The sequence below is a fragment of the Hemiscyllium ocellatum genome, chromosome 7 (genome assembly GCF_020745735.1).
Source record: "Hemiscyllium ocellatum isolate sHemOce1 chromosome 7, sHemOce1.pat.X.cur, whole genome shotgun sequence".
Lineage (NCBI taxonomy): Eukaryota > Metazoa > Chordata > Chondrichthyes > Orectolobiformes > Hemiscylliidae > Hemiscyllium > Hemiscyllium ocellatum.
In genome coordinates, this window is record NC_083407.1 from 27841028 (window position 1) to 27866723 (window position 25696).

A 25696-nucleotide genomic window follows, 5' to 3' on the forward strand; every position below is an offset into this window, starting at 1 on the left:
CAAAAGCAGGCGCAAGGAGAATGTGCAAACTCCACACAGTCGCCCAAGGTTGGAATCGAACCTGGATCCCTGGTATTGTGGGGCAGACTTCATGCCCATCAATGGTCAAATTTAAAATCTTAATTATAGTTGACAAATCCTTCCACTACCGACCCAACTTTTACTTTGCCATGTTCTCCAGCTTGGCATGCCTACCGACCTCCAAACCATACATTTCATCCTGTCCTCGCAGATCACTATGGGGAGTTTTCTGTATGAAAAGGTATTACATAAATGCAAGTAGTAATATACATTATAAAATTCTGTTGAAGGAGGCCAAGTCAGTGCATGTAATTAGCTACCATCAGTGAGTTAAAAACTCAAAATTAAAATCTTCAAGAAGCCCCATCCCATCTCTGTAATAAACTGGAAAAGATTGGATTGATAACAGAGTTTATAAGTAAACATGTTGCAGGATTTTCATACAGATAATGTGAGGAAAACATGAAATGAGAAACAAAAGCTAGTCAACTTAATGACATAGAGAAAATAAAGCTATTCAACAAAGCATTTGGAATATTTTTCACCATAATTCCGTTTCCTCAAATTACACCACAACATGGAAACTGAACATTTACACAGAGCAGTGAAGGCCAGAGGACAGGCTTCAGAAGTTTCTGGTCACGACTGGAAAGACATAGAAGTGTTTTGAGATACCATTCTTATCTAATATTTAAAAAAGGTAAATACCATATACCTTTGAGTTAAGATTCAGCAAAATATTTAAAAATACTTACTCTTACTTTAACATTTATCACTCTTTAAAACTATTCTTGGCAAGAGCTGTGGTACTGTTCAGAAAGTTGCAAACTGTTGTGTAATTTAACCACTATCTTACTGCTTATGAATCGGTACATATACAAAGGCCATATGCTAATGCAAAATGAGAGCAAATCCCCAGTCTAATTAGCATCCACATCCACAACCACAATTTTAACAGTTATTCAAGAGCAATCTAGAAGGTCACTGCTTTTTCTTTCCAATTCAAGTATAAAGTCATTGTAATCGTCATTAGTGCTTACTAACTTGCTCCATGACACAAAAAAACTACTGATGAAAGCAAGTAAGTCCTTAGAATGGTGTAACCATTAAATTACAGCACTCATCTGCCACTGAATTTTCAAAATGTTCACTTTAAAAGAAGTCAACACTTGAAATAGTCAATCCTATTGGAAAAGTTTAAATTAAGTAACCCATAACTTTGCTGAGTAAACAGATTACAGAGTTAGTAAACTGCAAGGCAAGTAATTACGTCATGGAGCTGGAAGGCATTTCCAACTATGCAAAACACCATAAAAAGGTCCAGTAAGAACAATTACCAGCACAAGAATATCAATAGAAAACAGTTTTTTGATCACAATTTCCATGTACCCTGTATTTGACTCCAGAGACATTTCTTAAATTTGCTTTCTCTTTACTCAAACCTACATCCCATTCGCCACATTGACAATCTTAAAAGAAATGGAACACATACCTCATGTACAGCACTCCATTCTGGTCAACTTGCCGCTGCCATCCTATCGGAACTTGGACTGCTGGCCCCCCGCCATCCTTTTCACCATCATTCTCATTTCCTCCATTCATTTTTATGTTTCTGCTTGTGACACCTCAAAGATATCAATAGTCAGATGATATCTCTGGATTTCATGTCATCATGGCCTCTGAAACATGACCATATGGTACAGTGTTTGTCCACTGTACAAAGTATTCAGGGAGATGTTCCAGGTCAATGAGGAATCATCTCTTCAAAAGCCACCATTTTATATAAAGTCACTGCTTCATAATAATCCACATTCATTTAGTGTTGTGGGATGAATCAGAGCGTTTTCAGCTGGAGAGTAAAGCTACATGGAGAGAACCGGCTGCCTTCTAATCAGAATGCACATGATTCACAAATGCCTTTATTAGGTTCTGAGCTTTAAGAGGATAATATATGTTCTGACATACAGCAGTTTAATTCAACTTTACTGATTCCCGCAGACTAGTCTTGACTTTTTAGGGTCAGGGTAATCTCTCTACCACTGAAGCCACAGTAGAACGCATCCTTCTCTTTAACGTATATTTCCCAGCACGTCGAAATACAGATGGTTCTCACATTTGACAAAGCAGCCTCCTGACGTTGCTTCTCACTGCTTCCATAGCTTTGAATGAACCAGCCTTTATATAATGCCCTGTAAATAGACAAGAATTTAGTTTAGTTAACCGACTATCAATACTTTATGCAAAATTAACAATTAGTTTATCATCAAGAAAATCATTATAGAGGTGCGCTGTAAGATATTTGCATATACTGCAAAGTGCATTGATACCTGGTCTTGAATTCTTAGGAACACTGCACTGTCTGACTATATTATCTAAAATACAAACTTTAGCCATTTGAGCCATCATGAGCAGGTTTACTTATATTTTAAGTAAACATGAAAAGGAGAGAGATTTCTTCATTGAACAAATACATATGTATAAATAACTTGAATCAGTGTTTCATCTTTAAATTTCATTTGCCTATTCTAAGCCCCATTACTCCATATACAATAGCCCCAGAAGCCAGTGTAGACTTGGCTTGGCATGTTTTGATTGTTTTAATTGCAAGTACTTCAAGTCATTCAAAGCTGTGTTTTGTACTTAATCCTTTATATTTCGATAACACATTATATCATCAACTAAGGCAAAGTAAATCTTAGCAGGACTTATACACTTGATGGTAAGGTCCAAGGGAGCGTTGCTGAACTTGTGGAATAGGTGCAGGTTCAGAGATCCTTGAAAGTCACAAGTAGATAGGATAGTGAAGGTGGTGGTTGGTATGCTTTCCTCGATTGGTCAGAGTAATGAGTTGGGAGGTCATGTTTAGATTAGATTAGATTACTTACAGTGTGGAAACAGGCCCTTCGGTCCAACAAGTCCACACCGACCCTCTGAAAAGCAACCCACCCAGACTCATTCCCCTACATTTATCCATTCACTTAACACTACGGGCAATGTAGCATGACCAATTCACCTAACCTGCACATTTTTGGACTGTGGGAGGAAACCAGAGCACCCGGAGAATGTGCAAACTCCATACAGACAGTTGCCTGAGGCAGGAATTGAACCCGGGTCTCTGGCGCTGTGAGGCAGTAGTGCTAACCACTGTGCCACCGTACAGGACATTGGTTAGGCCACTGTTGGAATATTGCATACAATTCTGGTCTCCATCCTATCGGAAAGATGTTGTGAAACTTGAAAGGGTTCAGAAAAGATTTACAAGGATGTTGTCAGGGTTGGTGGATTTGAGCTATAGGGAGAGGCTGAACATGCTGGGGCTGTTTTCCCTGGACCGTCGGAGGTTGAGGGGTGACCTTATAAAGGTTTACAAAATGATGAGGGGCATGGATAGAGTAAATAGGCAAAGTTTTTCCCTGGGTTCGGTAAGTCCAGAACTAGAGGACATAGGTTTAGGGCGAGAGGGGAAAGATATAAAAGAGACCCAAGGGTCAACTTTTTCACATAGAGGCTGGTACGTGTATAGAATGAGCTGTCAGAGGAAGTGGAGGAGGCTGGTACAATTGCAACATTTAAAGAGGCATTTGGATGGGTATATGAATAGGAAGGGTTTGGAGGGATGTGGGCCGGGTGCTGGCAAGTGGGACTAGATTGGGTTGGGATATCTGGTCGACATGGACGGGTTGAACCGAAGGGTCTGTTTCCATGCTGTACATCTCTATGACTCTATGACAATTTCACTGATTGATCAAAGCAATCTCACAACGTTTTATTTCCTAACCTCAGAACATCTTATAAAACTGTGTAGTTGAGACAGAGGTTCTCATGAAAAAGGTCATCACTTATAAATGGCTGTATTTGTAAAAAGACAAATGAGAAATGTCAGGAAATACAGGGTGGAATGATATGGAGGAACTGAAGAAAATCAGTATGAAAAGGGATATAGTGTCAGGGAAATTTATGCATTAAAGGCAGATAAATCTCCAGGGTCTGATAATCTACATACCAGAGTACCGAAGGAAACAGTGGATGAGCTAGTGGTCAGTGTTCAGGATTCTATAGATTCCATAACATTTCCTAGAGATTGCAATGTAGCTAATGTTACCTCTTGATTGTTAAAGGAAGGCAGAGAGAAAACAAGGCATTCAAAACCAGTCAGTCTGATGTCGTCAATTTGGAAAATGCTAGAGTCCATTATAAAAGCTGAGCATCAGGAAAGCACAAGGATGATTAGGCACAGTTAGCAGGGATTTATGAAATGGAAATCACGCCTAACAAATTATTTGAGGATGCAACTTATGGAATTGGTGAGCAGGAGCCAGTGGATGTGGTTTATTTGGACATTCTGCAGGCTTTCAACAATATCCTACCTGAGAGATTAGCATGAAAAATTAGTGCAAGGGATTTTGGGGTAGTGCATTGAGATGGATGGAAAATTGGTTGGAAGACAAGAAATAAACAGTAGTGATAAATAGGTATTTTCCTGGATAGTAGGCAGTGACTACGGTTGTACCTCAAGAATCAGTGTTATGGCCCCACCTATTCCCAATACATTTAATGATTTGGATGCATGTATGGAATGAGCTGTCAGAGGAAGTGATGGAGGCTGGTACAATTACAACATTTAAAAGGCATCTGGATAGGAATATGAATAGGAAGAGTTCAGAGGGATATGGGCCAAGTGTGGCAAATGGAACTAGATTAGTTTAGGATATTTGGTTGGCATGGATGATTTGGACTGAAGGGTCTGTTACCGTGCTGTACATCTCTATGATTGTATTACTGTAATTAAAAAGTAAAAATTCCAAATTTGCAAGTTGAGTCAGTGGCAAATGCATGGGAGATGCAGTTTAATATGGGTAAATGTGAGATTACCCACTTTGGCAGCAAAAACAGGAAGACGGATTACCTTAATGGTTATAAATTGACAGTGTGCATTCTTATATACTAGTCACTAAAGGGATGCCTGCTGCATGTGTGTGCTATCAAGGTAGCTAATCATATGTTGGTCGTTTTGGCAATAGAATTTGAGTACAGTGGTAAAGATATCTCACTGCAATTATGCAGGGCCTTGGTGAAGCCATAGCTGGATTAGTGCGTGCACTTAGCTGAGGAAAGATATTACAGCTATGAAGTGCAACCAAGCTTTACCAGACTGATTCCTGAGGTGGCAGGACTACTGTATGAACAAACGTCCAATTGGTTCGGAAGATATTTGCTAGAATTCCTTTGGGGGGGGGGGGGGGGGGGGGGGGGGGGGGGGGGGTGGTGTGTGTGTGTGTGTGTGTGTGTGTGTGTGTGTGTGTTTGTGAAAGAATTAGACAGGGAGAAGGAGATGGAGTCTGAGAAAAAAGAACGTTTAGAACCTTATAAAGTTTTATCGCATGAGACAGGGCAGATCAGGAAGCATTTTCGGGATGATGGATGAGTCGAGAACAAGGGGTCAGAGATTAAGAATATTGGGTAGACAACCTGGGCTGAGATAGCAGAAATGTCTTCACTCAGTGCTTAGTGGATGGGATTACTACTACAGAATTCACCCAAAGCCAAAAACAATGTATAAATTCAAGGTAGTGGATGGAGTAGTGTAGGTTTAAGTGATCCAAGGATATGGGGAATAGCAGAAACAGGCAACTGAACTGAGTTGGATGATCAGGTGTTATCATAATGAATGGCTGAGCAGGCTCAAAAGGGAATAGTGGCCTAATCCTGCTCTTATTTTCCATGTTTCTATGTTACTTACTGATCTACTTAAACAAAATGTAGTACTCATAGCATATTCCCTTTCAAGCATAGTTGAAGCACTTGTTGCAAGAAGTTGTTCGTTCAAGCCTTAGTTCTGAATATGAGGACATAATTTGAATTGATATTTCAATGCAACACAAAGGGACATAATTACAATACATCTTGGTGTATACGTATATGTTAAATCAGGTGTACCTAATCAGGTAGATTAAAAAAAAACTGCAAAGCACGGTTTGTTGCCAGAGACTGGCCAATGCACCTTCCTCAAAAAAATTGCTCAGATTTTATTGCACACAAATTAGCTGCTATGTTGGCCTGCATACATGACTACAGACTGCACATCAAAGAAAGTATTCCCGAGGAGCAGAGCAAACACATGGGAGCAAGAGTCCATGCAAGCCAAAAAGAAAACTTATTTACAATAAATAAAAAGTAAACAAACCATTCTAACAGGCATAGTTGTAAATTAGTAGAATTTGTTCAGTTAGAAACTAAACACTAGTCACCTTGTCAAAGCACAAGATCTTTTCCTCCCTATGATTTTAAAGGCTGGTGATACCAATGAAGATGATAGAAAAGTGAAGCAAAAGTTTTTTAAAAATTCATAGGATCTTCCAAAGCAATTTCTTTAGGATAGCAAAGCAACAGTTGCCAAATCTGAAATCCTGTAATTGTAAATATAATTATTGAACTCTTAGCACTTCACAAATATGCAGTATCACAATTTTATCTTGTTACAGGATAACTGTTGCAAGCTAGAATATACATCTATTGCAAAATGGGACTGAAATTGCTATTGACTCCATATTCTCTTAATACTGCTAAGAAGGGCAATACCTATTGCTAATCCCTAACTATCCGAAAAGGTAATAGGGAGCTGTAGGGAACTATTGCAGTTCATCCTGTATAGATATGGCGCATCCACAGTAATATTTGAAAGGAGGTTACAGGCATCTGGATCCAGTTGCAGTGAAGGAACAGCAAGATAGTTCTGGGTCAGGATGGTAAGTGGCATGGAAAGGAACTTGAAGGTAGTGCTATTCCCATGTACCTGCTGATAATCTTGGATGGTATTGAGCTTCAAGTGCTGTTGGGAGCTGCACTCCTCTACTTGTGTGGAATGGATACCACTGCAAATCTGACTCATGCCTGGTGCACAGGCTCTGGGGAATCAGGTGGTGAATTACTTGCAGCCTCTGATCTACTCCTGTAGCTTTTCACTTACGTGGCTGATCCAGTTCAGTTCCTCATCAACGATAATCCAAAGGTTGTTGATATTGGATGATGAAACAACAGAAATGCTGCCGAGTCTGGAAAATGATTAAATGCTCTCTTGGAGATGATCACTGCAGTACTTGCAGTCTGATTTTGTTTGCTGCTTATCAGCCCACAACCAAACATTGTCCATATCACAATACACATTGATACGGACTGCTTTTTCTTGAGTCTGGAATGTTACTGAAACACTAATTATTAATGAATATCTCAGTTCTAACCTTATGATGGGTCAGACAGGTAGCAGAAGGGGCAAGAAATGGAATACAATGTGGGAAAGTGCAAGATCTTACAATTTGGTAAGAAGAATGGAGGCCTGGACTATTTTCTTAATCGGGGGTAAAAAAATCAGAAATCTGAAGTACAATGGAACTTGGGATTCTCTTAAGGTAAACTTGCAGGTTGAATAAAATACAATGTTAGCATTTATTTTAGGAGGACTAGAATATAAATGCAGGGATATACTTCTGAGGCTTTGTAAAACTTGGTCAGACCAAATTTGGAGTATTGTGAGCAATTTTGGTGCCCATCTCTCAGGAAGGGTGTACTGGAGCAGGGTCAGAGGAGATTCACAAGAATATTCCCAGGAATGAAAGGCTTAACATATGAGGAACACTCAAGGACTCTGAGGCTATACTCAATGGAGGTCAGAAGGATGAGGGGTGATCTCATTGAAACTTACAGAATACTCAATGGCCTAGATGCTGGAAAGATGTTACCATTGGCAGGAGAGACTAGGACCAGAGGGCACAGTCCAAGAGTAGAGGGGAAACCCTTTAGAATGGAGATAAGGAAAAACTTCTTCAGCCAGAAAGTGGTGAATTTATAGAATTCATTGCCACAGAAGGCTGTGGAGGCCTGATCATTAAGTATTTTTAAGGCAGAGATAGATAGGTTCTTGACTGCCAAGGGGATCAAGGATTACAGTTAGAAAGCAGGAGAATGAGATTGAGAAACTTATCAGCCATGATTGAATGGCAGAGCAGCCTCAATGGGCCAAATGGCCTAATTTCTGCTCCAATGTCTTATGATACGCCACGAAACAGATGATGGTGGTTGGACCAAGGAACCTTGTCTGAAGAACTTCTGGATCAATGATTGAGACAATTGGAATGTTGTTGTTATTGGAAATCAATGTGGTGGCTATAATTAAAGCGAATGGAGAGTTCTTCCTCAATTCCCACTCATTTACAATTTTGCTGGGGCTCCTTAATGCAATACCCAGTCAAATACTACCTTGAAGTCATGGACTGTCACACTCACCCTATCTTGAGTTCAACTGTGTTATCTATAACAGGACCAGGATTTAATGAGGTCAGGAGCAGCGTACCCCTGACAGAACACAAACTGATCACCATCAGCAGGTTACTGCTGACTAATTGCTCTTGATAGCATCGTTGCTAACAACTTCAATCGCTTTACTAAAAGTGGAAAGTGTTGGAGCACTCAACAGGTCTGGCAGCATCCTGGAGAAAAAAACAAAGTTAACATTTGGAGTCTGTTCCAATGTTGCTCCAGGATTTCTCCAACACTTGATAATACTTAATTCAAATTTCTAGCACCGGCAGTATTTTGATTTTCCCATCAATCATTTTGATCATTGAGAATACCCTGATTAAGTAGTAATTGTCTGGATTTATGTCTCGTTTTTTAAGGCTGCAACTTACTTGGGGCAATGTTCCACATGACTGAGTCAATGCCAGGGTTGTAACTACATTGCAACAGCCTGACTGGAAATACTATTCTTCGATACTACTGCTGTGAAGTTACCAATGCATAACCTTTGCTTTGTTCAGTGCTTTCAAGTTTTTGCCTAATCAAATGAATTGAGGAGTGGCATCTCTGATGTTGGGGACCTCAAGAGGCGGCAAACATAGATTGTCCATTCAGACTTCTTATGGAAGATGCTCGCAAATGCTTTAATCTATTTTTTGCACTGATGGTCACATGACTGCTTTGATTTTACATTGGAAAAATATTTGATAAATAATGAAGCCAAAAAGATATCAATGATAGGCATGTAAATGAATTTTGGATCACAATCAGATCAGCCATGATCTTATGAAAGCAAAAACTCCAGATGCGAGAAAACGGAAATAAAAATAAAAAAATGCCAGAGAAACGCAGCAGGTCTGACAGTATCTGTGGGGAAAGTTAATCTTTCAATTTCAATTGGACTGTTCTTCTGAAGTGAAATCTTCTGAATGGGATTGTCTTCAATTCTGAAAAAGAAATGTTATCTTCCTTCTCTCTTTCAACTGCCAGACCTGCTCAGTTTCTCCAGCATTTTCTCTTGTCATGAGCTTATTAAATGTTTGAAGTAGGCTCAAAAGGGGCCAAATGGTCCACTCTAGCCTCAGTTTTGAATGTGCTCCTTCGGTGCTGCATCAATGAGAATAAGGATATCTTTGGTTATTTATCCGTCGGTTATTTGATTCACGACTGGATGTAACAGAACTGCAGTGCTTTGATTTGATCCATTGGAGTGGAATCTCTTAACATTCTCAACTGCATAAACTTTAATCTGCCAAACGATGTTGTACCTTTACAAGGTTGGCACCTTGGTATTGGACATAGTGCCTGGTCTCCTCCTGGCATGATTTCCTGTAATCTTTCAATTGATGGTAACGTTGGGCCACATGGTAATTGATTCAATGTGCAAATTATCACTGATTTTTCAATATTTGTTACAAGTGGGTACAAATGCCAAATCCTGAGTTCCAAAATTAATGTTAAGTCTTTATCTGAAACTTAAATGTACATGTAGCATCTTGCCAAGCCCCAACATATGAGCATTTTACTAAGAAGGCACATCACCACTCAACAGAAACTTCAGTGGTATTCTTTTGTTACTGCTGATTCTGTACACTTTTGTTAATTAGTGATAATTTCAGTTCATCATGGAAAATTTCATCTGGTGGAAAGCGGTGAATGAACTCACGAGAGATGGCTATTAATCAAGCAATGCCACATTAACTGTGCACATATACTTAGCACCCAAATCAAAATTAGTTTTAAAAATGGATTCTTAATTGGGAACTCACAAACCCAAGTGCCCTGGCTGACGTATTGTCTCGGCCTGCTCCTGCTCCAATGTACACATCTCCACATACCTGGATACTGTCCTACTCCCCCTGATTCAGGAATTCCCCATCGACGTTCTGGACACCACCCAAGCCCTCTACCTCCTCCATGACTTTCGTTACCCCAGCTCCAATGCCTCATCTTCACCATGGACACTATACACCTCCGCTACATTGATGATTGTCTCGTGCTCCCATGAGGAGGTTGAATAGTTCATCAATTTCACCAACATGTCCCACCCCGATCTCAGGTTCACCTGAGCATCTTGGACACACCTCCCTCCCCATCAACGGTGACCGACTCAACATGGACATCTTCTGCATACCACAGACTCCCACAGCTACTTGGACTATTACACCCCCCCACTCAGCCTCCTATAAAAATGCTATCCTTTATTCCTAATTTCTCCGCCTCCGCTGCATCTGCTCCCAGGAGGACCATTTCCATCACAGAACACATCAGATAGCCCCTTCTTCAAAGACCTCAATTCCCCCTCCCAAGTGGTCAATGATGGCCCTTCAATGCATCTCATCCATTTCCTGCACCTCCGCCCTCAAACTCCATCCCTCCAACTGCACCAATGTCAGAAACCCACCCCAGTCGTCACCTTCCATTTCACCAAACTCCAGATACATTGCATCGTCTTCCGCCATTTCTGCCACAAACGGACCCCACCACTAGAGACATATACCCTCCTAACCCTATCTGAATTCTGTTAAAACCATTCCCTCTGTGAATCTCTTGTCAGGTCCACACACCCCCACCAACCCACCTTCCCTGCCACTGCAAGAATTTAAAACCTGCACTCATACCTCCCCCCTCCTACTTTCGTCCAAAGCCCCAAAGAAGCCTTCCACATCCATCATCGATTTACCTGCACTTCCACATGAAACGTACTGCATCTGTTGCTCCCGATGTAGTCTCCTCTACATTGGGGAGACAGGACGCTGACTTGCAGAATGCTTCAGAGAACATCTTGGGGATACACGCACGAAGCAACCTCAGCATACCGTGGCCAAACATTAACTCCCCCTCTCACTCCGCCAAGGACATGTCCTGGGCCTCCTCCATCGCCAAACACAAGGCCTGAAGGAAGAACGCCTCATCTTTCATCTTGGAACACTCCAACCACACAGGATTAATGTGGATTTCACCACCTTCATCTACTTATTGCATTCTCAGTGACCTTCCACCCCACCACCCCAAGCTCCACCCCCCTCTCATTTACCTCTCTACCCCTTTAGCTCACAAGCCTCATTCCTGATGAAGGGCTTATGCCTGAAACGTTGATACTCCTGCTCCTCTGATGCGGCCCGACCTGTTGCGCTTTTCCAGTACCACACCCTTGACCCTGATCTCCAGCATCTGCAGTCCTCACTTCCTCATTTTGTCATGCCTGTTTCATAAAATGTTTTTACTAAATTCAAGAAATGTCCTTTTGCATGTTTTGCTCTGTTCCCACATCAATAAACGTTACAAGGGAGTACATTTAATAATACAGACTAATCTAAACTGACGAATCATTCAATATAAACTGCTACAATTAGTTGCACAGTTAAAATTATTGCCTTCTAACAGCATTTATATAATCTAAAGAAATTGCTTTGAAACAACACAGATCAATACCAAAGTTTGGATTTTATCTATTGGCTATAATCACAGGCCTATTTCTATTAGTTGTAATAAATGGAGCTTTATATGAAGGTAGTATGCAAGGTATGACAAATCAACTAATTCTGACAAGAGATTCAATTGAGGGTTTTTAATGAGTCATTCCCTTTCCTGTGTTTTATTCACCTTCATTCCAAGCTGAAAAGTACAGAATTGCTTTAAGCTGAAGTATGGGGCCTTCTACCCTGACAGTGTCTGTAAATACCCATTATAAAAAAAAGCTTGTATAGTATGGCAAGTATCATAAGCTAACTTTAACATGTGGCATAAAAAGCTACATTTAGCTCTTTGAACCTCTAAATATTGGGAACAAGTTACACAAATGCTCCAGAAAGATAAAAAGTTGTGCTCTTCACAGGAAGAGCATGTATAGCATTGAGGGGGGAAAGAAAAGCTGAACAGAAGGTAAAACTAACAGAGTTAAGAGAATGGAGAAGATGACAGACTAGAGGCAGTTTAATTAATTATTATATGTCTTTTAATTTCAGGGAAAGCGCTTGGAAAGCCAAAGAGATCAGGGGTGTATTCATTCCACAAACCAGAATAATAATATGATGCATTCATGTTTAATATAAAAGAGGCACAAAAATATCCAAAACCAACTAAAATCAGAAAAAAAATTATCTGGTCCATGAAAACAAAGTGGAGAATACAGCTATTCTATCAACTTTTCCATTTCTAAGAGTTGGCACGGTCTGGAGGAAGGATATGAAATCACTGTATTCTAATCATTAACTTGAGATTATAAGGATGAGGAATGTCAGACTGATGATAGAAATCAGCTTGAAACAGAAAAATAAAAGTACAAGCTCAGTACAAACAGTTCAATTTTAAAGAATTCAGAAAGGTGACATGAAACAATATTTCAGGAAAAGGAAAGAAAGACTATGCTTTTTGAAGAATCAATCCCTTTTAGGTATGCTATATTCACTGAAGCCAACTTTTGGCCAGTAGTTACCTTACAATATGATGTCAATTTACACAGCGTATCCAACATCATCCTCAGTCTATTTCAAAAGGCAGTATCTACACTGTATTTCAGAATTCTGTTAACTGAGACACAAATTCAAACCCCATTATATCATCTAGGGAGTTTAAATTCCGTTAAAAAAAACAAAAGCAGGAATAAAAAGCTAGTATGGCAGTGGAGTGACCAGCAATTGCTATCAAACCCCAATATTTTCCTCCTGTCTCGTCTATTCTCACATTGACTAGAACTGGTATTGTCTAACCAAAAAAAATCAAAGGGATTGACCGATTAATATCTTACAAATGAAAAGAAAACAGCCAGTTCCTGTTTAATAATATAAGGTTCTTCAGTTTCTAAAATTATTTACAGTCATAGAGTCACAAATGTACAACATGGAAACAGACCTCTTGGTCCAACCAGTCCATGCCAACCAGTTATCCCAACCCAATCTAGTCCCACCTGCCAGCATTCGACTCAAATCCCTCCAAACCCTTCCTATTCATATACCCATCCAAATGCCTCTTAAACGTTGCAATTGTACTGGCCTCCAACACTTGCTCTGGCAGCTCATTCTATACCCATACCACCCACTGTGTGAAAGAATTGCCTATAGGTCCCTAAAGAGTAGTTACACAGTAGGGTAGCGTGTAAACCAGGAAATTAGATTAGATTCCCTACAGTTTGCAAACAGGCCCTTCGGCCCAACTTGTCCACACTGACCCTCCGAATATGCAATTTCTCACTTTTAGCCAAATTAAAGTCCATCTGCCACCCTTCAGCCAATTGACCAAATTTATCAAGGTCTCTCTGTAATGTTAAATATACTTCTTCACTGTTCATTATACAATTGAAATTACACTGGCCTATCCAAGGTAATGCAGCATCAGTGTATTGTTATAATTACAAAAGGATATTCAGATTCAATCATGTACAAAGATTTCAAGGAGCACAGAACACTTTGCTCAAGGGGCTGCATGGCGGCTCAGTGGTTAGCACAGCTGCCTCACAGCAGCAGCGACCCAGGTTCAATTCCTGCATTGGGTGACTGTCTGTGGGGGGTTTGCACATTCTCCCCGTGGGTTTCCTCTGGGAGCTCTGGTTTCCTCCCACAATCCAAAGATGAATTGGCCACGCTAAATTGTTCATCGTGTTAGATGTATGAGCTCAGGGGCAAATATTGGATAGGGGAATGGGTCTGGGTGGGTTACTCTTTGGAGGGTCGGTGTTGACTTGTTGGACCGAAGGGCCCGTTTCCACACTGCTGGAATCCTAAGAGTCTATGATGAAAATAATTAATTTTGCGGTGCAATGGCAATCTGAAGTGTGGCAGATTAGCAGAGGACAAATTCTCAATCGTTGAATTGGTTTGGTCATCGCATAGTCCCCTCACACATTTACTCATGGTTATTTGGTGTAATGTATGTAAATGCATGTGTATGTTACACATGCATGTAAATATCTGTGTTCTTCAGGATAGGAAGCAAAAGGTGTAAACAAAAAGACTCAACAATGAATCAAAACAGTAAAACTGAAGTTAAACACATGCACAGTTGAGATAATATTGGATCAGGCAACCTGCCTTCGGCACAAGTCAGTTTAGTGAAATGCTAAAAAAAAATCTGGTTATTAATCAAGGATTTCAGTGGTCCATCAGGACCTGAAACAAAAGCTACTTAGACAGAGGTAGCAATTTAGGTGTACTTTGGGCAGATTACTCACTCAGGATGCGCAGAAAATACAGACAAATTGCTGTTTCAAGGTTTCATCAAGACTGTTTTAAAATAGATGCTTAAAATTTACAGAATAAACCAGGTTTATTTGTTTGACAGATAAAACCTGAAGGGTAGAGACAAATGTAGTTTTTGCTGATTTCTTTGCTTCATGTAAATTGCTGCGCTTTTGATATATACTAATGGCCTGTACTTGGCTATTAAGTTCACACTTTGCTGAAGACTCAAAGCTCAGCAATGTAGTATTTGGGGGAAAAAAGATTGAGGAAATGTGTCAACAAATAGCAGATAAAACAAAATGCAGCAAAGTATAAAGTAAAATATTTCGGTAGGAAAAATTAGCAAAGATAAAAGTAAAAACATGCAATTTTAAAAGCAGCACTGGAACAGGAAGACTGACATGTATAAATAAACTACTGAAAGACAAGTTGAGAAGGCAGTTTACAAAAAGTACATGGAATCCCGTAATTTAATAATACAGGCATAAATTATTAAAAGAATTTAGGCTAAAACTTAAAAAAAAAAGATTAGGCCTCAGATGGAGTATTACATTTAATTCTGGGCACCAAACATTCAAAAGAACTCCAGAGATGAGGGACTTGACTGATATAGAGTGGAGAAGCAGCTATTGTCCTCGTTAGAGCAGAGATAATTGAAGAAACCTAACATATGTTCAAAACCATGAATTTTCTTAAGATAAAAAGAAACTCTTGTCAGTGACAAAAGGGTCCGTAATGAGATGACAGTCATTTAAAGAAGACTGGCGAAAGAACCAAAATTGAAACATGTCGTCCTGGAGTCCACTGCCTGAGATGATGGTGAAAGCAGATCCAATAACTTTTAAAAAGGAAGTGAAGAAAAACAAAAGAAAAGCAAGGAGCTGAGGAAGGGTTGAACAGGATTCATTGACTGAAGCACAGGTACAAGAGGCCAAGAGACCAAATTCAGTTTATAGAGTCACAAAGATATACAGCATGGAAACAGACCCTTTGGTCCAACTCGCCCATGCCGACCAGATATCCCAACCCAATCTAGTCCCACTAGCCAGCACCTGGCCTATATGCCTCCAAACCCTTCCTATTCATATACCCATCCAAATGCCTCTTAAATGTTGCAATTGTGCTATAATCCACCACTTGTTCTGGCAGCTCATTCCATACACGTACCACCCTCTGTGTGAAAACGTTGCCCCATAGGTCTCTTTTATATCTTTCCCTGCTCACCCTAAACCTATGCCCTCTAGTTCTGGACTCCCCTACCTCAGGGAAAAGGCTTTGTCTAATTATCCTATCCATGCCCCTCATAATTTTGTAAACCTCTATAAGGTTACCCCTCAGCCTCCGACGCTCCAAGGAAAACAGCCCCAGCCTGTTCAGCCTCTCCCTGTAGCTCAGATCCTCCAACCCTTACAACATCCTTGTAAATTTTTTCTGGACCCTTTCAAGTTTCACAACATCTTTCCGAAAGGAAGGAGACCAGAAGTGCACACAATATTCCAACAGTGGCCTAACCAAATGTCCTGTACAGCCGCAACATGACCTCCTGACTCATATACTTAATACTCTGACCAATAAAGGAAAGCATACCAAATGCCTTCTAAACTATTCTATCTACCTGCGACTCCATTGTCAAGGAGCTAGGAACCTGCATTCCAAGGTCTCTTTGTTCAGCAACATTCCTTAGGACCTTACCATCAAGTGTATAAGTCCTGCTAAGATTTGCTTTCCCAAAACGCAGCACCTCGCATTTATCGGAATTAAACTCCATCTGCCACTTCTCAGCCCATTGGCCCATCTGGTCCAGATCCTGTTGTAATCAGAGGTAACCCTTTTCGCTGTCCATTACACCTCCAATTTTGGTGTCATCTACAAACTTTCTAACTGTACCTCTTATGCTTGCATCCAAATCATTTATGTAAATGACAAAAAGTAGAGGACTCAGCACCGATCCTTATGGCACTCCACTGGTCACAGGCCTCCAGTGTGAAAAACAACCCTTCACCACCACCCTCTATCTTCTACCTTTGAGCCAGTTCTATATCCAAATGGCTCGTTCTCCCTGTATTCCATGAGATCGAACCTTGTTAATCAGTCTCCCATGGGGAACCTTGTTGAACGCCTAACTGAAGTCCATATAGATTGCATCTGCTGCTCTGCCCTCAATCTTCTTTTTTACTTCTTCAATAAACTCAATCAAGTTTGTGAGACATGATTTCCCAAGCACAAAGCCATGTTGACTATCCTGAATCAATCCTTGCCTTTCCAAACACATGTATATCCTGTCCCTCAGGATTCTCTCCAACAATTTGCCCACCACTGAGGTCAGGCTCACTAGTCTGTAGTTCCCTGGCTGGTCTTTACTGCCCTTCAACAGTGGCACCACGTTTGCCAACCTCCAGTCTTCCAGCACCTCACCTGTGACTATCGATGATACAAATATCTCAGCAAGAGGTCCAGCAATCACTTCTCTAGCTTCCCAGAGTTCTCAGGTACACCTGATCAGGTACTGGAGATTTATCCACCTTCAACCGTTTCAAGACATCCAGCACTTCCTCCTCTAATCTAGACATTTTGCAAGATGTCACCATCTATTTTCTGACAGTCTACATCTTCCATATTCTTTTCCACAGTAAATACTGATGCAAAATATTCACTTAATATCTCCCCCATTTTCTGTGGCTCCACACAAAGGCTGCCTTGCTGATCTCTGAGGGGCCCTATTCTCTCCCTAGTTACCCTTTTGTCCTTAATATATTTGTAAAAACCCTTTGGATTCTCCTTAATTCTATCTCGTGTCCCCGTTTTGCCCTCCTGATTTCCCTCAAGTTTACTCCTACTGCCTTCATACTTTTCTAAAGATTCACTTGATCTATCCTGTCTATACCTGACATATGCTTCCTTCTTTTTCTTAACCAAACCCTCAATGTCTTTAGTCATCCAGCATTCCCTATACCTACCAGCCTTCCCTTTCACCCTGACAAGAATATACTTTCTCTAGATTCTTGTTAACTCATTTTTTTTAGATTAGATTAGATTACTTAGTGTGGAAGCAGGCCCTTCGTCCCAACAAGTCTACACCAACCCGCCGAAGCGCAATCCACCCAGACCCATTCCCCTACATTTACCCCTTCACCTTATATTACAGGCAATTTAGCATGGCCAATTCATTGCAATTTTGTCCTCAGGATATTATTGGAAATATTAAAATACCAAGTCAGATTATATATCTTTTACTCCTGATGAAGGGCTTTTGCCCGAAACGCTGATTTCGCTGCTTGTTGGATGCTGCCTGAACTGCTGTGCTTCCAGCACCACTGATCCAGAATCTGGTATCCAGCATCTGCAGTCATTGTTTTTACCTTATATATATTAAAGACTTATTAAAAAAATTGGAATTGTTGAGAAATTTGAAGCACTTCATTGATAGACATCTTTACACACAAAAACTTAACACTTGCAGTGGTTTTGACAATTCAACACTACAATCTAGTTGTCTTCGGCCACAAGGCAGAAGAAGTCGGCGATTCAGCCCATTGAGGCTGCTTTGCCATTTAATGAGACCATGGCTGATCTGATATTTGTCAATCCCACTTTCCTGTTTAATTCCCTTACAGATTAAAAATCTCTCTCTCAATCTTGAATATACTAATGAGTCAGCCATAAAGATCCTCTGTGATAAAGAATTCCACAGATTTACAACTCTCGTGATCCATCCAGTAAACACAACAAGGCAGAAGTGGCTAAGATAAGAAAATGCAAATTAGTTGTGTAGGAATGGTAATTTGAAAAAAAAATCACTTTGGTATACAAATTCTCTTTCCATTTTCGTGCCAACATTATATAAGTGCCTCCAAATCATGAGTTCCTGCAATATTTGAGCATATGTTTTTCAAAGGTAGATGATAAATTTCATCTTCATTTTAGTGCTACAGTTTGTGAAAAATGACAATAGTGAGAGATATTAAACTACACTGCAGGAAGATATATATGACCTTTATGCTGTCACTATCAACAGGATCACAACAGGCTAACACAATGGTAGTAATCCAATGAGAAGTAAGGAAATGGACCAAGTATTTCATTATATCACAAACTGAAGAGTTATAATGCCAATCTTGGCAATAAACATTGACAATTTGAAAAATGATCCTTTTGATATTATGAAGTTCCCAATACACCCTTTTAGGAATTATTTTATGAAAGATGTTGTTGTTCATTTGATTTATCATAAAATTGGAACAAAGGCCAAGATAGGGAAGTGATTGCTGGGGCCCTTGCTGAGATATTTGTATCATCAATAGTCACAGGTGAGGTGCCACAAGACTGGAGGCTGCCTAATCTATGCCACTATTTAGGAAAGGTGGGAAGCAAAAACCAGAGAACTGAGCCTGGCGTCAGTGGTGGGCAAATTGTTGGAGGGAATTCGGAGGGATAGGATGTACATGTATTTGGAAAGGCAAGGACTGATTAGGGATAGTCAACATGGCTTTGTGCATGGGAAATCAGGTCTCACAAACTTGACTGAGTTTTTTGGAGAAGTAACAAAGAGGATTGATGATAGCAGAGCAGTAGATGTGATCTATATGGACTTCAGTAAGGCTTTCGACAAGGTTCTCCATGGGAAACTGGCTAGCAAGGTTAGATCTCATGAAATACAGGGAGAACTAGCCATTTGGATACAGAACTGGCTCAAAAGGTAGAAGACAGAGGGTGGAGGAGGAGGGCTGCTTTTCAGGCTGCAGGCCTGTGACCAGTGGAGTGCCATAAGAATCAGTGTTGGGCCCTCTACTTTCCGTTATTTATAAAAATGATTTGGATGTGAATATAGGAGGTACAGTAAGTAAGTTTGCAGATAACACCAAAATCTGAGATGTAGGGGACAGAAAAGGAGGTTACCTCAGATTACATCTTGATCAGATGGGCCAATCGGCTGAGGAGTGGCAGATGGAGTTTAGTTTCGAAACATGCAAGGTGCTGCATTTTGGCAAAACAAATCTTAGCAGGACCTATACACTTAATGGTTAAGGTCCTAGGGAGGGTTGCTGAACAAAGAGACCTTAGAGTGCAGGTTCATAGCTCCTTAAAAGTCGAGTCATAGGTAAATAGGATAGTGAAGGCGGCGTTTGTTATGCTTTCCTTTATTGGTCCGAGTATTGAGTACAGGAGTTGGGAGGTCATGTTGTAGCTGTACAGAATATTGGTTAGGCCACTTTTGAAATACTGCAATTCGAGCCTCCTTCCTTTCAAAAAGATGTTATGAAAGGTGAAAAGGGTTCAGAAAAGGTTTACAAGGATGTTGCCAGGGCTGGAGGATTTGAACTACACAGTGGCTGAATAGGCTAAGGGGTGACCATATAGGAGGTTTATAAATCGTGAGGAGCATGGATAGAGTAAATCTACAAAGGCCTTTTTCCTTGGGGTGGGAGAGTCCAGAACTAGAAGACATAGGTTAAGGTGAGAGGGGAAAGATATAAAAGGAACCTCAGGAGCAACCTTTTCACACAAAGGGTGGTGCATGTATGGAATGAGCTGTCAGAATAAGTGGTGGCGGTTGGTACGATTGCAACAGTAAAAAAGTATTTGGATGGGTATATGAACAGGAAGGGTTTAAAGGGATATGGGCCAAGTGCTGGCAAATGGGACTAAGTTAGGTTGGGATGTCTGGTCGACATGTAGCAGTCTGTTTTCGTGTTGTACATCTCTATGATTCTACATGACAACAGTAGAAAATTTCTTTTACGTATACTGCTGCAAATGTGCTTTAAATATAACTGTAATTATTGAACAAAAATAAGACATGTTCAGTGTATATTTGAAGAGATTCAGTTCCAGAGAAATGAAGGCACTGTAATCAAGAACCAGAGATGACCCGATATCTGTGTCCTACTGTTTTTGGGTCAGGGAGCGGAGATTCCAGGCAAGCAGCAGTCTGGGGGCTCATGATTTCTGGCTGTGCACCTGACTGCGATACAAACCTTCCAATGCACACCATTGTATCCAGGATGCTGCAAAATTGTTGTCTGTGCTCAGATGAGAATTAAAGGTTGTCTGTGGAAAAGCAGCCAATGAAGCAAACAAAGATTACAGCTACAGATAGCAAAGTTAAGGTGGTGGGTGGCTGAGATCACATGGAGAGAGAGGGGGAATAGAATGCATTTTATTTTAAGGTAATGGGGGAGGATGAGAATTAGCTTAAGACTGAACTACAGAATTACAGGAATTACAAATGTCAATATTGACCTGAAGAGGGGTTTAACAAATGAAAAATGCCAAAGATGGAAGCGGGTTAACTAATCAAAAGGAGACAAGTTTTAAAGTTGGGGCAAGATCAAACTATCACATGAAGACGTGGGATGATACAGCTGAAACAATTTAGCCAGGGCTAATTATTAGAAATATAGTTTAGCAAGTAAGTTTGCGAATTGCTAAATCTGAAAGCATCATAAAGCTGAAATAGTTATCCATCATGATACATTGATGATAAGAGGAGATATATGAAGTAATTTATCGAATGTGGCAAGGTAATTGTACTGCTCAGGTCAAAGTAGAGGAAAGCCAAAAGTTGGCATGAAAGGTGATGGGAAGTATAGTAATTGATATAATATTCACTGACTAAAAGTCAACCTTCCCTACACACACACGTACACAAACACTCTCAGCTGATGAATCAGTCTTCCATGTTGAATGCTATTTGGAAAAAACACAGAAGTTTGAAAGTGCGTAGTATATATACTGCAGGTTCACTAAATGAACTCCAATATTCATCACTGAATGTGGCTTGGCAGTGCCACAACTGATCAAGTTGGTCCAATGTGAAATGACACAACTAATCTGTAGCCGGTGATGAGTGAGCCAATAAAACTGAAAACCACACTTGTTCTCATCCTCACCAATCTGCCCACGCCATTGCTGGTGAGAGTGACCACTGCATGTCCTTGTGGAGCAGAAGTCCTGATTTTCAGTGAGGATACATATATCACGTTATGTAGCATAGTGTTAAATAACCATTTTGAACAGACCTAGTAATTCAAAACTGGCCATCCATGACATGCTGTAGACCATCAGCATTGCAGATTTGGTTTCAAACACAATTTGCAATGCCATGATCTGGCATAACGCCCCTTCTCACCACCCCCCCCCTCCAAAACTACCTTTACTGTGGAGATGAAAAGTGCAGGATGGTTTACCAGGAGCAGTATTATATATAAAAACAAGATGTCATGTTGAAACTCCAAAACAGAATTACTTGAATTTCATTCACAGCACCAAGGTCTGCAGTCCTGTCACCATCCAGTCATGAATGGTATTGGGTAATTAAACAACTGCCTCTAGGTGGCTGCTCTACAAATATTCCCATCCTCGTTGGGGGACCCCAAATTTGAGCAATAGGTAAGGCTGCAGCATTGACAGCAATTTACAGGAAGAACTATTCAGCGGATCATCTGTCTCAGTCTCCACCTGAGATCCCCAGCATCACAGATTCCAGTCTTTGGCCAATTTAATTTACTTATATTTTAAGTTGATTTGGTTTATTATTGTCTGAAGGAGGAGTCATGCCCGAAACATCGATTCTCCTGCTCCTTGGATGCTGCCTGACCTGCTGCGCTTTTCCAGCAACACATTTTCAGCTCTGATCTCCAGCATCTGCAGTCCTCACTTTTTCCTTTATTATTGTCACATGTACCAAGATACAACAATAAGTATTGTTGTGCATGTTATCCAGGCTAACCAAACCTAACAGAACAGATTGTAGGATACAGTGCAACAGCCACAGAAAAGGTGCAGAGAAATATCAAAGTTAATATACGAGAGGTCTGTTCTAAAGTCTGATAACAGCAGGTAAGGAGCTTAGTGGCTCAGTGGTTAGCACTGCTGCCTCACAGCGCCAGGGATCTGTGTGGCTGCGTGGAGTTTGCACATTCTGCATAGTCTGCGTGGCTTTCCTCTAGGTGTTCCAGTTTCCTTCCACAGTCTAAAGATGTGCAGGTTTGGTGGACTGGCCATGCTGAATTGCCCATAGTGTCCAGGGACATGCAGGCTCAGTGGGTTAGTCATGGGAAATGCAGGGTGATGGGGGTGGGTCTGGGTGAGATGCTTTTCGGAGGGTCAGTGTGGACTTGACAGGCTAAATGTTATTCTTGAATCTGTACAGTTTCAAACATTTGTATCTTCTGCCTTCAAGAGGGTCAAAGAGCGCATAATCGGGGTTAGAGGGATCTTTGATTGTGTTGGCTGCTTTCCTAAGGCAGTGGAAAGTTTAGTGAATAGATGGAAAGCTGGTTTGCATGATAGACTGCATTGTATTTGCAACGCTAATTTATTTCAGTCTCAGAGAAGTTGCTATACAAAGCTGAGATGCATTCCAACAGGATGCTTTCTATGGTGGATCTATAAAAATTCGCAAGAATCATTGTGGACATGCCAAATTTCATTTGCCTTTTTTGGAGGAGGTCGAGGCATTGGTGTGCTTGCTTGATTGTAGCATCGATGTGGATGGACGAGGACAGACTTTTGGTGATATTTATTCCGAGAAACATGATGCTGTCCACCATCTCCATCTTAGCACCATTGATAAAGGCAAGGGCATGTCCTCTACTCCACTTCCTGAAGTTAATGACCAGTTCGTCCATTTTACTGACATTGAGGGAGAAACCATGCCAGTAAGCTTTTTATCTCCATCCAATACTCGGCCTTGTCATTATTTAAGAGCTGATCCACATTTTTTTTAAACTGATGAAGCTGGGTTGCATTCAAGTCTGAGACACATAGATTTCTAATCAGTAAGGGAACAAGGATTACAGGGCAAAGGCATAAAATTGGAGTTCAGGATTATCAAAACAACCATTATTTCATTGAATGGCAGAGTAAATTCCAGGGGCCATATGGTTTACTTCTGCTCCTATAATTTCCAGTCTTTAATACTGTTAATTTCCTTTATTTCCCAAGGTCTTTAGCCCCTCAGTCACTGTCCATTTCTGATATGATACTTGTGCCTTCTACTCTGATAAAATATTTTTTCCATTCTTCTTATTTTTACATTCCCCATGATAATCTCTCCAGCTCTTCAGGCACAAGTGAAAACTTAAGTTATTCGCTTCCTTTTGTAACACTTGCAAAAGCGCTCAGAACCTGTTTTTAGAACTCTGGTTTATTTACTCTCACTTTTGTTTTTGCTTTAACGTAAAATCCTCAGACTAGCTTTCTGGTTGCATTCGCTGGTTTCTCAAATGTTTCGATTTCTCAGATTTATTACATTTTTTTGTAATTTTGCAAAGTTATAGAGTCAGAGTCATACAGCATGGGAATAGACCCATCAGTCCAACCGTAATCCCAAATTACAACAGCCTGCCTGCACTTGGCCCAGATCCCTCCAAATATTTCTTATTCATGTACTTATCCAAATGTCTTTTAAAACATGATAACTGTACCCACAACTATCATTGCCTGTGTAAAAACAATTGCCTTGTTTAAAAACAAAATTTCACCTCTCAACTTGAAAATATTCTCAATTTGTGATATCACGAATTTCAACTTTCCAGCTTTTGTGGCCTATCCTCAGTGTCAAGGCCCTAACCTCTAACTCTCTCAGTCTTTCAGCCTTTGAAGATGTTTATTACAACCTCACTCTTAGCCCAAGTGTTTCATAGCAATTGCTTATATCTCAATATTGATTGACTGTGCTGTAAAGCACCTTGGAACGTTTTATGATGTTAAAGACACCACATGACACCATACAACTGAGCTACAATTTCGAACTTTATCCAGAAGAAAAACTCCCAAGGTTGTAGGAAATAAAATGGGAGGCTTAATACAAATAAGCAACCATTAGTTTCAGCCATACAACTTCATCTTTCCTTTTCTGAGCTATTCTGAGATGACTTGTATCATGGAGGAGAGAAGAGGATAGTTTGATAAATTAAAATTTAAGAAAGTAAACCTAACATAAAGAACATCTCAGACCACAATATTATGCAACTTCATTCAACATTCCAAAAAAGAATGATCTGTCCTGTTAGTTTTCTGAATGACACCATCCGTGCTCAATTACTAGAAGAGTATTATTCTGATCACTTGGTTTAGTATAGATACTACAGACTTCAGAGAAACAACCAGTTTGATCATAAGACGTGCATTTAGGCATCCACATTCAAGTACATAAAATACCACAAAGGATTTCAACTGGGTTAAGGTTGATCTGTGATTTCTCAGAAGCAACAGTTTTATCCAAGAGATTTGCTAACAACCAAATTCCCTAAAAACCTTTTGCCAAATTTAGTGGTCAATAAATAACAAAGCAAGTTTGAACTTGAAGAACCATTCCAAAACTACGTGACAACTTTGAAGCACGAAATGCCACAAGGAACTTTGGAGACATTTGGTACAAAAGGCGATTTTGAGTCAAAGGAGAGATTAGCAAGGGATAACCAAAAGGCTTGTGAATTTTGAACTGGAGCTAAAACAAAGGGTTGCACAAAAAGTTAGAGTCACATGGTCAGAGAAGACAAAGGGTAGCAGTGGAAGGGTGTTTTTCAGAATGGAGACCAATGTTCCACAGGGATCAGTCTCAGGTCCTCTGTTGTTTGTAGTTTCGATAAATGATCTGGAGGAAAATGCAACTGGTCTGATTACTAATTTGGCAGATAATATGATTGGTGGAGTTGCTAATAGTGCCAACAATTGTGAAAGGAGACAACAGAGTACAGGCAGATTGGCAACTTAGCCACAGAAATGGCAGAAAAGAGTTTATTCCAGACAAAAGCAAGGTGACGCATTTTGCAGAATCAAATTTAGGTGTGAATTATACTGGAAATGACAGCACCCTTAGGAACAGTAACATAATGACAGATCTGGGCATGCAAGTCCACAGTTCTCCAAAAGTGGCAACACAGGTGGCCAAGGTGATTAAGGAGGCATGTGGCATACTTGCCTTCATCGCCAGGGCATGGAGTACAGGAGTCAGCAAACCATATTGCAGCTAATTAAACCTTGTTAGGCTGCACTTGGGAGTATTGTGTGCAGTTTTGGTTGCCACTTGCAGACTTGGAAGCTTTGGAGCAAGTGCAGAGAAACCAGAATGTTGCCTGGTCTCGACGACATTAGCTATGAGGAAAATTTAAAAAGACTAGGACTGTTTTCTCTGGAGAGACAACGGCTGAGAGGAGACCTAATAGAGTTTGACAAAATTGAGGGGCAGAGATATGGTG

At 40.4% G+C, this 25696-nt stretch overlaps 1 protein-coding gene across 7 annotated transcripts in view; it reads right to left on the reverse strand.

Annotated features, from left to right (window-relative positions):
• mbd6 (methyl-CpG binding domain protein 6) overlaps positions 1-25696 on the reverse strand; it is a 234425-nt gene that overhangs the window by 102961 nt on the left and 105768 nt on the right. For all 7 annotated transcript variants that reach the window (XR_009644846.1, XM_060827102.1, XM_060827100.1 and 4 more), the window contains exon 2: positions 1514-2210. Coding sequence is in view for 6 of the 7 variants with exons in the window: in XM_060827102.1 (XP_060683085.1) it covers positions 1514-1623 (110 nt within the window). In the remaining variant the exon portion in view is untranslated. The remainder of the gene's footprint in view (positions 1-1513; positions 2211-25696) is intronic.